Here is a 14,409-nt window from a genome sequence, read left to right on the forward strand (position 1 = left end):
GACACGGCTGAGATTTTTCCAGAGACCCTTCGGAAAGAAGACCCCCCCCCCCCCCCACAACAATCTGGACCCGAAATTGATTCCCAACTGCTCTGTTTGACACACGCCCCCTTCCCTCCCCTCCCCTCCCTCTGAGCCCTGTGTTAATGGGGAAGTTTCCTGAAGAGAGCAAGGCCCAGAAGGGAAGGAAAAAGGGGACGATCTGTGTGCAGATAGTGGTCCCTTTTGGAGGCGGTTCCTTCCTCGTTTTCTTTAGGCTGAGCCCCCCCTCGAACTCTCTAGGATAAATTCTGAGTAATCTGGGGCCCCATCTACACTGACCATTTAATGCGCTTCAAACTGCTACAAAACACTAACACACTACTACAAAAGCGCACGAAGAAAGAAAGTTCTTCATGCGCATCAGTGGTTTGTATCATCCCCACCCGGGCCTCTCTTGGAAATAGCACCCCCCAAGTCTTTCACTGTTTGTTAATGTATATATTTGCTAACCTGTATTATATGGGTATGTTGATTTGCCAGTTTGACTGTACCTCTTTGTTGTGGGAGGGGTTATAGACATGTGATTGTACTGAGCATGTTCAGACTCAGGACTCCATTTTGTATTCAGTGTGTTAACACCTCAGTGGAGGGGAATGTGTAACTGCTATCCCCTCAGTGGAGGTGGATGCATGCTGCTGTTAGGACTTCAATACAGAAGTATGACTTATGGACTTCAGTGAGTACTATACTTAAAGACTATGGACTATTAATTAAGAATGATACACTGTGTACTCAGCACAAAGAAGCTACATCCTATCTATAACTAAACTTCAATAAGAAATGTGCTTGTATGGTGAATTAAACAAGATCTGTTATTTTTCAAAGACGACTTTATTTTTTTTAAATCTCTGAGTGCATGTTTTAAACTAAGAGGTTTTAAGGGAGTGTATAGCTTATGGGAAAATTACAAATTACAAACTGCAATTTCAACTTCAAAGAAACAACCATCCTCTGCTAACCAAATATATTTTTGTAATGGCATATCTTTGTCCTTAGCAGTTCAAAGACATGGTTCTTCAGTTTAACAGCTGAGTTACTCGTGTGCCATAACATTTATTTACTTATTGTAAACCAAGGGTACAATTATAATGTATTTAAAAACACAAAGTTAAAAACTTGGCATTACACTAAATGTCCTTTGACCAGTAGCTGGCCGCTTGGAGTTCCTCTGGTGTTGCTATAAGAAGGCCTTCCATTGTGCATGTGGCAGGGCTCAGACTGCATTGCAATAGGTGGTCTGTGGTTTGCTCTTCTCCACACTCGCATGTGGTGGACTCCACTTTGAGACGCCATTTCTTAAGGTTGGCTCTGCATCTCGTGGTGTCAGAGCGCACCTTCCACGTCACCCAGTCTTCTGTGTGCCCAGAGGAGAGTCTCTCATTCGGTATCAGCCATAGCTTGAGGTTCCGGGTTTTAGCCTGCCACTTTTGGACTCTTGCTTGCTGAGGTGTTCCTCTCTGTAGATCTTAGAAAACCAGAAGCGACTGCCATTACATGAATGCTTATGAATATCCCTTGTTCAAAGGGTTGACGTCTAACAAGGTCGTGCTTTTCGTGACTAGTGGTTTTCAAACGGTGGTCTCCACAAGTTCATGGAGATTCACATTTGCCAAACGGATACGACATCGTTTTTATTTTTCGACAAAGTTATGATTGCCATTTATTTCCAAAGAGCTATCTGCCCAGTGACTGGGTGCAGTTATTTCCAATAGGTTATGTCCAACTGGTTCCAGGGTATTAATCTGTAATCATCTGCACAGAGGATTCATCTCCTGGGGGCACTTTCTTCAATACCGGTTTGAAACTGCATTAAATGGTTAGTGTAGATGGACCCTTGTGGATTAACTCGAAGCAGGTAGAGAAGGCGAGCTTCGCTTTTCCTGTGGTCCCACTTTCATGCGAGCTTTCAAAGAAGGAACCTCCTCTGGTCGCGGTCTTTGAGAGGAAGCTGTGGACCCAAAGCAGTCCTTTTCCTTTCTATCGGAGTTGCTGGGAAGGGAAGGCGCTCTTCGGGGCTGGCGTGGCGCCGGGGGTGGAGTATTTCGGCCCCTTCGATCGGGCGTGCGAATGAATTAAATCCCGGTGTCAGGTACCCGAAGGTTGGGAGAATATTGTGTGCAGATAAACCTTGCCAGCCCCTTGGCCCCGGGGGAGCCCCATATACAATGTGGAGATGATGAATGGGCTCGGGGAGAGGAGATCGAAGCCCCCGCCGCCTCGCCTCCACTCGCGCCGACAAAACTAGAGGGCAATTAATTGTGCCTTGTCCTCTCATCCTTCATCTCCCGGTGGCACATATCGATGGAGATTACTGCTGATGGACCATTTTATCACCTTAAATAAACAGTCACCACCTTTTCTAACCTCAATCTAATATTATGGGCCGGGAGCCGCTCTCTTGAAGGCGGCGGGTTCAGGGGAAGCGAAGCAAGAGCGGGTTCAGAGAGAGAGACTCGAGGGAGGAGGACACGCATGGCAAGCTTTGGGGAAAGAAGGGCTCCTTCCTCACAGGATGAGAAAGGACCCTGGCATTGGCTTGAATGAGAGTAAGCCACCGATGCCTCCTCTCTTGCGTTCACATTTGGCTTTCAGATCAAGCAGAGGAGCCACGGGACAGATCCCCTTTGATTTGAAGCGCCCTGGGAAAGGGAAGAGGGTTGTTTCGCTTCACAAGACCACAGATGTCTCAAGAAAGACCACAAACCTTCTCTTCCCCCTTCTTTAATCCGTCTATGCTCCACCAAACTTACTATTTCGCCCGGGGATAAACGTTCAAAGATAATTGTAAAGCATTAAGGCTGCCGAAGGGCTCTAAATTGGAACTAAAATTAATTTCCTACTGCTCTGTTTAGCTTTAGATGTCCCCGCCAAGATAACGCTTAGACCAGGCATGGGCAAACTTGGGCCCTCCAGGTGTTTTGTGGGAGTAGTAGTTCAAAACACCTGGAGGGCCCAAGTTTGCCCATGCCTGGCTTAGACCCTTCCAGGCTCTTTCAATTGTAATTTGATTAAAAGGCAGGTGTAACAAACTTCCTAGGCCTGGAACAAAAGGGAAAAAAAACCCTTCAATTTATTTGATTAAAACTTGATTTCAATTCCTGTACTCATGAAGAGTACAATTCCTGTACTCTTTACAAATTGGGGCAACAACATATATCACTAATCTGAGGGTTAAAAAGAAAAAAAATGTGCACAATCCTAGTTTGACCCAAATGACATAATGTCACCATCCCGCATCCATTGACATGAGGATACGCCCCATTAAACTCAATGGAATTTATTGAGTAGACATGCATATAGGGTTGGGTTGCTGTGAGTTTTCTAGGCTGTATGCCCATGTCCCAGAAGCAATCTCTCCTGACGTTTCGCCCACATCTATGGCAGGCATACTCAGAAGTTGTGAGGTCTGTTGGAAACAAGGCAAGTGGGGTTTATGTATCTGTGGAAGGTCCAGGGTGGGAGAAAGAACTCTTGCCTGTTTGATGCCGGTGTGAATGTTGCAATTGGGTTAGGTTTAGGGTTGAAGGGCCTGGACACAGAATATTGTTTGAGAACACAGAAATGCTGGACCACTCTAACAACCAACATCTCAGACTACACAGAGAAGCCACTGAAATCCACAAGCATGTGGACAATTTCAATAGAAAGGAGGAAACCGTGAAAATGAGCAAAATCTAGCCACCAGCATTTTAAAAACTTTAAAATTAGGACAGTAAATAAAGAACACCTCTCAGAAAACAGAAGAATTCCTGACATGAATCAATCAGGGCCAGCCAAAACCTCCCAACAAAGGATTCCCCCAGGCAGAAAGTAGCCAGGCTTTGAAGCTGAAAGGCCATTCAACACTAACCAATGTGGCCAATTGCAACATTCACATTTGCCTCAAGCAGACAAGAGTTCTTTCTCCCACCCTGGACATTCCACAGATATATAAACCCCACTTGCCTCGTTTCCAACAAAATTCACAATCTCTGAGGATGCCTGCCATAGATGGGACGAAAAGCCGGGGGAGAACGCTTCTGGAACATGGCCATACAGCCCGGAAAACTCACAGCAACCCAGTGATTCGGGCCATGAAAGCCTTCGACAACTCAGTAGGATTTATTGAGTAGACATTTTATAGGGTTTCTTTGCTCACCTCCTAGATACAATTCGTACTTGGATGGAAGATTGCCAAGGGTGTTGTAGGCTGTATTTCAGAGAAAGGGACTGGCAAAACCACCTTTGAATATCCCTTGCTCAGAAAACACTATAAAAATCCATAAAGCAACTTGGAGGCACAGACACACACATTGTTAGGCAGTGTCATTTGTTTTCTTTTAAAAAAGAAATCCTGAAAATACAAATAAAATATGCTTGCGACAAATTAGCATGCCTATAACTTTCCTTACATTGGCATCATCCATAGTTGCATCATCATGCAACCTTTCAAAAATAAATACATCAACATGAAGGCTAAGTGTTGAAGCATTGCACATTGGTGATGGTGATGATGGACTGAGGGATTAAGTACACCAAAAATGTATATCTCTGCTAGAAATTTGAGTAAACATTGTTGTTATGGCAGGGGTGCAAACCGCAGAGGGTCTGGACGGCACAGGTTTTCATGCTTCCTGATTTCTGTCACAATAACTGAACTCTCTAGAGCAGAGGTGCTGTCCTCCCTTGGGGCCATAGGTGTCCCGCTGAAATCAGCATGAGAACCGAAAACAACACACTTAGTCTGGATCTATACTGCCTTATATCCCAGGAGCTCATCCCAGATTATCTGCTCTGAACTGGATTATAAGAGTCTACAATGCCAGATAATCTAGCTTCTGCCAACCTAGCAGTTCCAAAACATACACATGTGAGTAGATCAATAGGTAACGGCGCGCCATGCAGTCATGCCGGCCACATGACCTTGGAGGTGTCTACGAACAACGCCGGTTCTTCGGCTTAGAAATAGAGATGAGCACCAACCCCCAGGGTCGGGCATTAATGTCAGGTGAAAACCTTTACCTTTACTTAGGTTCATCCTAAATTTCACTGGATTACAAGGGTGAAGAATGCACTTCTCCTTCGCACTTTAAAAAAAATCTGAGATGGTTACTATCAATTTATTTAAAATCGCTTCACAGCAAACAGGATGGGATAAATGGTGAGAAAACAGGCAAAGCTCCACCAACAACGCCAACAGGTCCCCCTCGCCCTCTAAAAATGCTTTATGTGATGAAAAAATCATTAAAGTCTCTTTAAAAGTGAACTCGCTTCAGCCCAGAAGCGAGTTCATCCTTTGCGCCTGTTGCTCTATCAGGCACGCCGCGTGTCTGGCTTCCAGGGGACAGTCAACACCGCAAAAGAAAACAAACACAACTGAACCAAGTGGAACCAAAACATCTCTCCAGGCAGCCCTGAAGAAAAAGAATGGCTCCCCTTGAAAGAGACCTCCACCTCGGCACCAACTCTAAACTCAGCTCTATTTGGAGGTGGCTTTAAACGTCTCCATGGTACCCAAATCCCTTCTGGTCTTGGACGCTAAGCAGGGTCAGGCCTGGTTAGTACTTGGGTGGGAGACTGCCAGTGAATATACCTGTATATTCAGATGAAACCATTTCTGAATACTCCGTGCCCAAGAAAACTCTACGAAACGCCTAAGTGGACAGGCGACTCGAAGGCGCACGCACAGATGGAGAGGCGCCTTGACTCCTTCTCGCTTTAGACTTTAGACTGTTCCTTCTCGCCTGCGAAGGAAGCCCTTCCTGCTCTACGTTTGACAGCCTTCTCTGCCCACTCATAAGAGACAATCGACTGTGTGAATGAACTTTATGGTGTGAGAGAGAAATGACCTGCAGAGCCGCCCTCCTGACGGTGGGCTCGATCCTCACTCAGCGCTGCGATTCCTGGCGAGTTGGAAGACACTCCGCCTGAAATCGATCTCTCCTTCTTCCGAGGGGAGAGCGAGTGGGGTTAAGACGGCCTAACCCTCGCCCTAGACCTAATTTGACCTGACAAGAAGCGTCCCTGAAAGCACTTCAGAGTAAGCATAAGCATGCACGCCGCTTAAGTGTAAATGGTTCTGAAATCAAAAGACTGCGGGTCGAAGGGATTGTGGAGTAAAGTTTCTCTCCGATTCAGAATCCACTCAAAGCCTTAGGCTGGATTCTGAAGCTTCCCTCCAACACAGACGCCATGGGAACCCTTTCCTGCTCGAGGAGAGTTGTGTTCTTGGGAGTTTTCGGAATTTTCGTTGAGCGAGACACTGGAGTCCCTTTCAGTGCTGGGAAGTAGGAGCCTGGCGCTTGTCTACACGGGTTAAAACAACTTCCCCTCCTCCTCTTGGTCTTGGGAAGCCCTTTATCTCTTAGATTTACGGGGCTCTGTCCCTGAGAAGTCAGCCACGCCGTGCTGGCGATTAAAAGTGCGCCTCCGAGTCCATTAATTTATGAGCCCGTAATTTATGGGAGATCAGCTTCAAGCCCCTCTCCTCGCTCGGCTCCCTCCCGGCTAAGCTCGGGAACTGGATGGAGCCAAAGGAGGCATTCAAATGGCAGGTCAAACGCGGAGAGGCCAGGATCCGAATCGGGGAACCTTCGAGAAGCCAAGAGCAGTTCACGGGACGAGGAAAACCTAAAAGGCTGAGACTGCAGTCCTGAACGGAGGGAGCACAAACACAAGCGTCCTCACGTCGAAGGAAACGGGCGCAAGACTGGCCTGCTAAGGCTGCGATCCTGAAAGCATTTTCCTGGATGCCTGGCCAATAAAATAAACCTGTTTCCGATGTAATACCCATAGGATCTTGCTTTGCAGAGGCACTCCTATATATGGTTGCTTATTTAAAATAATATAGCCCAACTATCTATCTATCTATAGTTATAGTTATATAGTTAAAGTTATATAGCTATAGTTTTATAGTTAGTTTTATACATCTATATAATATGTATCATAATCTATCATAATATGTGATATCATATATATATATATATGATAATATATCATAATATCTAAGAAACTAGAGCTGAATCAGCACCACCACATATATATATGAGATTACATATGTGTGTGTGTGTGTGTGTGTGTGAAATATATATATATATATATATACACACACACACATACACACACACACACACACATATATACATCTCCTGGGTTTATTGGGATGCTGATTCAGAAAGTTGCATTGCATCACCTCTAGTTCCTTAGATGTTATTATGGTTTTCTATGGGCGAGCAAATGGCTACTGGTAGATGGCATATGTTCTATCTCGAAAACTTGGGATAGATGGAAAGTGATGCAATTTTTGGAATCAGCAGGTCAAATATACCCAGAAACAGGGGTAACATTTGAGGCATCAAAATGTGTGTTGGCCAGTGTAATCTGGATTAAACCCAGGGAGGATATGAACCGAAGTACTGCTGAGATTTACTTTTGGAGAGCACAGCAGTACTGTACAGCAAAGTCAGTGAGATTTTCTTCTCAGCAAGTGTCTCAAAAGTAACTCTTTACAGTACTGTATAACAGAAAACAAGTTTTCAAAGGTTGCTGTCGTCGCTTCCAACCCTGTAATTCTATGGTTCAATTCCATGATTCAAATGAGTGGATTTAAAAGGCTTGCCCTTGCGCCTTTATACAAGTTATGTATACGAGCGTCCCCTGGGACTGTGCCATTGCCCACTTAAATCCACATCTGCTTAGTCGAAAGCAAATCCTATTGAAATTGAAGGATTTTTCCTCAAGGGAAAACTGTGAAGCACACTTTCAAGGGGATATAAAATGCAAAGACCCGTGTTTATTATTATTATTAATAATAATAATAACCATATAATAATAATAAAAAACTACAGCGTTACTGAAATATTTGAAGGAAGGAAGCAATGATATCGAAAAGTCAAAGGCTATGATATTAACGATGTAATTTCACAGCATTTTTGTCAATACTGCAATAATACATCTCAAGTTAATCCAAGTCTAAGATATTTGGGGGGAAACGTTAAAACAGCGGCGAATGTGTACACTATACACGGAAAAGGAAACTCAGGCTAGTTGTAATACATACAAGCGAATACATACCCCCCCCCCCCCAAAAGGGGGGGGGGAGAGAAGCTGTCAAAACTCGTAATTGCTGTTTTAAAGATGACTTTTTAAAGAGAAATAAGCCTTAAAAATCAAAAATCGCTGCTGTGGGTTCGTTTTGCAAGGAACACTCTGAAATCCCCCACAGTAGATTGGTTTTGACACTCAATTAGGCTTCTGACATTTGTACTTTTGGAAGCAAACTTCCTGCGGAATGATCCTGCCTCCTTTTGACGCTCGAAAGGGCAAACCCAGTGGCATGGCGTTATTGATGGGAACAAGGCCTGAAAGGGAAAGGTGTGTGTGTGGAAGGGGAGCAAATAAAGTTAGGCTTCTTCCTTTCTGGAGGAAAAAGCTTAACTTCATTTGCTCCCGAGGTATGTTCTCCGCATGACAAAAAAGTAAAAGCTGGCTTTCCCACAAAAGCAGCTCGATAAGCACACCAAAAACATTTGGACTTTAGAGTTCCAGAAAGCTGCGTCCCTGGTAAGAAACTTGTCGGTGGTTCAACCCACCTTCCTATGCTGTTGGGATATTCCAGACCGATTTCCATGGAAAGTTAGTTTGGGAAGTAAGTTCCCCTAAATTGAGCCGGCTGCTGCTAAGGGAAGATCTTCAAAAGGAGATGTCAGGATCTCCTTGAAATAAAAACATTGTATTCAAGACAAGTAAACAATCAAGGCCAGTTAACACCTCCCAACAAAGGATTCCCCCAGGCAGGATTCAGCCAGGCTTTGAATCTGCAGTGCTTTTCCTTGCTAATCAAGGTGATTAGTTGCAACATTCGCACTTCCAACAGACAAGAGTTCTTTCTCCCACCCTGGACCTTCCACAGATATATAAACCTCACTTGTTTAATTTCCAACAAACCTCACAACCGCTGAAGATGCCTGCCATAGATGTGGGTGAAACGTCAGAAGAGAATGCTTCTGGAACATGGCCATACAGCCCGGAAAACTCACAGCAATTCAGTGATTCGGGCCATGAAAGCCTTCCAGGACACATGGCATCTCTGTTTCAGGATGAGGCTTGCCTGGGAATATCTTTCCCATCTATGTTTCAGGATCAGAAAAGCAAGCGTCACCCAATCCAATTTCATTCTGCCCTGCAGGAAGATACAACCCAAGCATTCTTAATAGATGAGGATCCAGGCTCTGTTTATAAACTTCCTGTGAAGGAGACTCCAGTTCTTCCTAACGTTTAGGGGGAATCTTTTTTCCTACCCACCTATGTGCAATTCCCAGGGAATAACCTACCCATCTATGAACAGCTGCATAGAATCCTAGAGTTGGAAGAGACCACAACAGCCATCCAGTCCAACCCCAATCTGTCAGGCAGGAATGCACGAAGTATTTCTGACAGACGGCTATCCAGGCTCTGTTTAAAAACCACAGGAATAAAAGACTTCACCACACCACTAGGAAGTCTCTTTTCCTACCTTCTATGCACCATTAACTGAGACTCTACGCCCCATTTCATAGAATCAAAGAGTTGTAAGAGACTACAAGGACCATTTGTCATGCAGGGAGACACATCCTGACAGATGGCCATCCAGTTTCTGATGGAAAACCTCAAGAGAAGGAGACTTCACCACACTGTGAACCAGCTTTCACGGTCAGGAGCTTCTTCCTGATGTTTAGACGGAATTTTTCCTACCCACCTATGCTCAATTTGGGTTGCTGTGAGTTTTCCCGGCTGTATGGCTATGTTCCTGAAGCATTCTCTCCTGATGTTTTGCATCTATGGCAGGCATCCTCAGAGGTTGTGAGATATATTTATTGGAAACTAGATCAGTGAGGTTTCTATATCTGTGGAAGGTCCAGGGTGGGAGAAGGAACTCTTGTCTGTTGGTTTCCAGAGTGAATGTTGCAATTCAGAGTGAATGTTACAGTTGGCCAACTTGATTAGCACTGAAAAGCCTTGTTAGCTGGCCCTGATTGTTTCATCTCTGGAATTCCCGTTTAGAGTGTTAATATTTTATTTAGTGCCAATTTTAGATTTTGTTCCAGTATTACCAATATTAAAAAAAACTCTAAAATCAAGACAGTAAATAAAAGAACACTACTCAGAAAACAGAGGAATTCCTTCCAGACATGAATCAATCAGGGCAGCTAACACCTCCCAACAACGGATTCCCCCAGGCAGGAATTAGCCAGGCTTTGAAACTGCAAGGCTTTTCAATGCTAATCATGGTGATTAATTGCAACATTGACACTTGCCTCAAAGTGTAGGTTTTTTCCCCACCCTGGGCCTTCCACAGAAATATAAACATCACTTCCCTAGTTTTCGATATGTCTCAACCTCAGAGGATGCCTGGATAGATGCAGGCGAAACATCAGGAGAGAATGCTTCAGGAACATGGCCATACAGCCCGAAAAGCTCACAGTGATTCCGGTCATGAAAGCCTTGGACTAGACATATGCTCAATTTCCTTGAAAAAACGTGCATAACTGCGATGTGTTGGCAAATATGCAAAGCAACGCCAGGCTCCCTTTCTTCCAAAAGCGCCCCCTCTGCCCGCTTCACCCTTTCTATCCCAGGCTCAAAGGGCACCCCGAGTGTGACGCCGGTGCCCCAAAGGCTGCGAAAGGCAGGCGCGATACATACGGTTGTTGGGGTCCCCGGTGTGTTGGTTGAGGGGGATGATCTCCATGCGCTGCTGCCCGTAGAGGTAATAGTCCAGCTCTTCGGCGGTGCAGCGGAAGCGGGCCGGGGTCCTCTCTCCGCCGCCCTTGGCCGCCCCCAAGTCCTTGCCCGGAAGCAACGAGACCGGGCCCGGCACCACCGGAGCCTCGCTGCCGCTCTGCAGGGCGCCGAAGACGGGGATCTGGGCCACCGGCAGCGACGTCAACGAGGCCAGAGACGCCGCGGCGGCGGCAACAGCGGCGCACGAAGACGGGGCGGACGACGGCGTGGAGGAGGAAGAGGACGGCGCCGAGGAAGAGGAGGAGGAAGAGGAGGCGGAGGAGGAGGAAGGGGGGCCCGGGAGGTGTCGGAGCGGGTCTGCCGGGCTCTCGGGCGGAGGGAGCTGCGGGAGAAGGTGGTGCGGGAGGTGGTGGCTGAGGAGCCCCGCCGCGCCTTTGAGCTGCTGGTTGCTGCTGGTGCTGCCCGAGCGAGGGAAGAGCTGCTGCCAGTGCTGGAGGTAAGCCGGGTCCACCTTCAGGAAGGCCGACCCGCCGGGCTCGCCGGGCTTCAGCATGGCGCCTGCAGGAGGAGGAAGAAGGGCAGGAAGAGGAGTGAGACCACCTCTCCGGGATGGCTGGCTGCTTTCAAGCTGGGCACAGTTATGTTATTGGGTTACTGTGAGTTTTCCAAGCTCTAGAAGCATTAGTGCCTGACGTTTCGCCTGCATCTATGGCAGGCATCCTCTGAGGTTGTGAGGTCTGTTGGAAACTCGGTAAGTGGGCTTTATTTATCTGTGGAAGGTCCAGGAAGCACAATTAAAGCCCTGGCAGACCGTGCCAACCCGAACCCGACCTCACACTGAACCACCTAAACTGGGCTCTTCAGGCCAATTGAGACTCCGCCACACAGACATCAGAAGAGCTGCAAGGCCAAGAACAAGCCATGAGAGTAAAGACAAAGATCCACCCTAAGGAAAAGGGTTCTTACCCTACACCAAGGGAACCACTGACCGCATAGGGAAGCTCAGGAAGAAACACAGCGTACAAACTATCTACAGATCCACTAAGAAAAGCCAACAAATGCTTTGTCCAGCAAAGGACAGGAGAGCTCCTCTTACCTCTGCAGGAGTCTACCGTATACCATGCAGCTGTGGACAAGTCTACATAGGAAGCACCAAACGCAGAATTGCCCAAACACGTATTAAGGAACATGAAAGGCACTGCAGACTAACTCAACCAGAGAAGTCATCCAGAGCAGAGAGCTTGATGAACCAAGCTGGACACAGCATATTCCTTATATAATCATCAGCAGAGAGAAAACACTTTCTTCAATACCGGTTTGAAGGTCAGGGAAGACTTTGAGCTTCAGGAGAGCACTTGACGAACCAACCTGGACACAGCATATTGTTTGAGAACATAGAAATGCTGGACCACTCTCACAACCACCATGTCAGACTACACAGAGAAGCCACTGAAATGCACAAACATGTGGACAATTTCAATGGGAAGGAGGAAACCATGAAAATGAACAAAATCTAGCTAACAGTATTAAAAAAACTCTAAAATCCTGTCAGTAAATGAAGAACAATACTCAAAAAGCAGGGGAATTCCAGACAATCAATCAGGACCAGCTAACACCTCCTAACAAAGGATTCCCCTAGGCAGTAAGCAACCAGTCCTCGAAGCTGCAGAGCCATTCATTGCTAATCAAGGTGGCCAAATTCTACATTAACATTGGCCTCCAACAGACAAGAGTTCTTTCTCCCACCCTGAACTTTCCACAGAAATATAAACCCCGCTTGCTTAGTTTTCAACAGACCTCACAACCTTGAAGGATGCCTGCCATAGATGCGGGCGAAACGTCAGGAGAGAATGCTTCAGGAACATGGCCACACGGCCCGGAAAACTCACAGCAACTCAGCGATTCCGGCCATGAAAGCCTTCGATAATTAGAATATTCATTCATTCATTGATAGCCCACGTTTTCTTCTCTCTCAAAAGGGACTCAAAGTGGAGAAGGGGCTGTCGGCTTCCCTCGCCCAGCCTCACGCACCCCGAATTTCAGCAGCAACGGAGGAGAGAGAGGGGACACTCCGCAGGTCAGTTCAACTCTTCTTACGCCCTCCCTGCTGCCTCCGAAGACGCGCTTTCCCTTCAGGGCTCCCAGATGCCTCTTCCCAGGGAGAAGGGCGAGGGGAGAGCGGCAACTCCGCTGAGTGCGGCAACTAAGAGTCCTCCTCACTCTCCGCGCGACCCTAGAAAACTTTCCCCCCCCCGCATTCGGTCTCCTTCCCTTCCCTTAAAGAGCGCTCTGCCTTGCGCAGTCTCTTCAGAGACTGAGAAAGCGAGAGAAAAAGAGGGAGAAAGGGTTTATTTTTTCGTGTCAGGAGCGACTTGAGAAACTGGTGTTAAAGAATTGTCCGTCTGCAAGGACGTTACCCGGGGGACGCCCGGATGTTTGCTGCTTTGCCATCCTGTGGGAGGCTTCTCTCATGTCCTGGCATGGGGAGCTGGAGCTGACAGACGGGAGCTCACCCTGCTCCCCGGATTCGAACCGGCAGAAGAGTGTAACTCATTACGCCACCAGTGAAAGAGAGGGGAAAAGCAGGGAGAGCGAGGAATAGAAAGTAAGAGAGAGGGAGAAAGTGAGAAAGAGAGCTCTCCGGCCAAGGCTTTCTCCATACACTCCCTCCTTCCCTCCGGCCAGAAAGCTGCCCACAATCCTGTCCCCCTCTTCTTCGGTTTTCTTTGTCCGCCGCCTGGAATGGGCTTCCTTGGGCCGAGTTTGCCACCTCTCCCCCACCCCCAAAGTTGTCCCTTACTCCGCGCTTCCACTTTACCTGAGTCCCTTCGGATGGGCTTGAGAGGAAGTTCCTCGGACCGCTCGGAGCTGTTGGTGGGGACAAGAGTCAAGGAAGGAAGCAGCGAGGCCGAAGTTGCCTGGGAGAAGCTCAGAGTGGGCGGGGAGACGGAGGAAGGGGGGGGGGTCTCCGAGAGGACAAGGAAGCCCCCCTCTTTCTCTCTCGCTCGCTCTCTCTTTCCTGGCGTCTTACGGAGCGGAGAGTGTCGGCCGGCTCGGCGGCGCTGGGCGCTCTGGCTGCTTTGGGCCGAGACACGTGGGTTTTACGACAGCACTAAACACAAGCATTGGGGGGGGGGGGGGGGGAGAGAAAGAGAGAGAGATGAGGAGGAGGAGAAAGAGCCTCCTTCCCTCCCTTCCTTCTTGCACCCAGACAGTTTCTTGGGTGACGTTGTGGGGAATGAGAAAGCGGCTCTATACGCCCCGTCTCTACTGGAGGCATAGACTGGAGAGAGGCAACCGGAGGAGACTTTTCTCCCCTGAAGCTAGAACGCTTCACTGGCTGACCTTCAAATCTGTATTGACTAAAGTGTTCTCTCTATGTAGATGGGTTGCTGGGAGTTTTCCGGGCCATGTTCCAGAAGCATTCTCTCCTGACGTTTCGCCTGCCTCTATGGCAGGCATCCTCAGAGGTTGTGCGTTCTGTTGGGAACTACTTAAGTGAGGTTTATATATCATGGTGGGAGAAAGACCTCTTGTTTACAACCTCTGAAGATGCCTGCCATAGATGCGGGCGAAACGTCAGGAGAGAATGCTTCTGCAACATGACCAACCCTGTTGTCTGTTTGAGGCAGGTGTGAATGTTGTGTTGCATTAACATTGAATGGC

General features: G+C 47.4%; 1 protein-coding gene across 3 annotated transcripts in view; it reads right to left on the reverse strand.

Annotated features, from left to right (window-relative positions):
* prdm6 (PR/SET domain 6) overlaps window positions 1-13,811 on the reverse strand; it is a 125,023-nt gene extending 111,212 nt beyond the window's left edge. For 2 of the 3 annotated variants that reach the window (XM_003222979.4, XM_008114062.3), the window contains exons 1-2: window positions 13,562-13,808; window positions 10,705-11,301 (exon numbers count right to left, since the gene is read on the reverse strand). In XM_003222979.4, coding sequence (XP_003223027.1) covers window positions 10,705-11,296 — 592 coding nt within the window. In that variant the 5' untranslated portion in view covers window positions 11,297-11,301; window positions 13,562-13,808. Of the gene's footprint in view, window positions 1-10,704; window positions 11,302-13,561 lie in introns of all 3 variants that reach the window. The other variant, XM_008114063.3, reaches the window with a different exon arrangement.
* Between the last annotated feature and the right edge of the window lie 598 nt (window positions 13,812-14,409).

This window comes from Anolis carolinensis, chromosome 2, assembly GCF_035594765.1.
Source record: "Anolis carolinensis isolate JA03-04 chromosome 2, rAnoCar3.1.pri, whole genome shotgun sequence".
In the NCBI taxonomy this organism is placed as follows: Eukaryota; Metazoa; Chordata; class Lepidosauria; order Squamata; family Dactyloidae; genus Anolis; species Anolis carolinensis.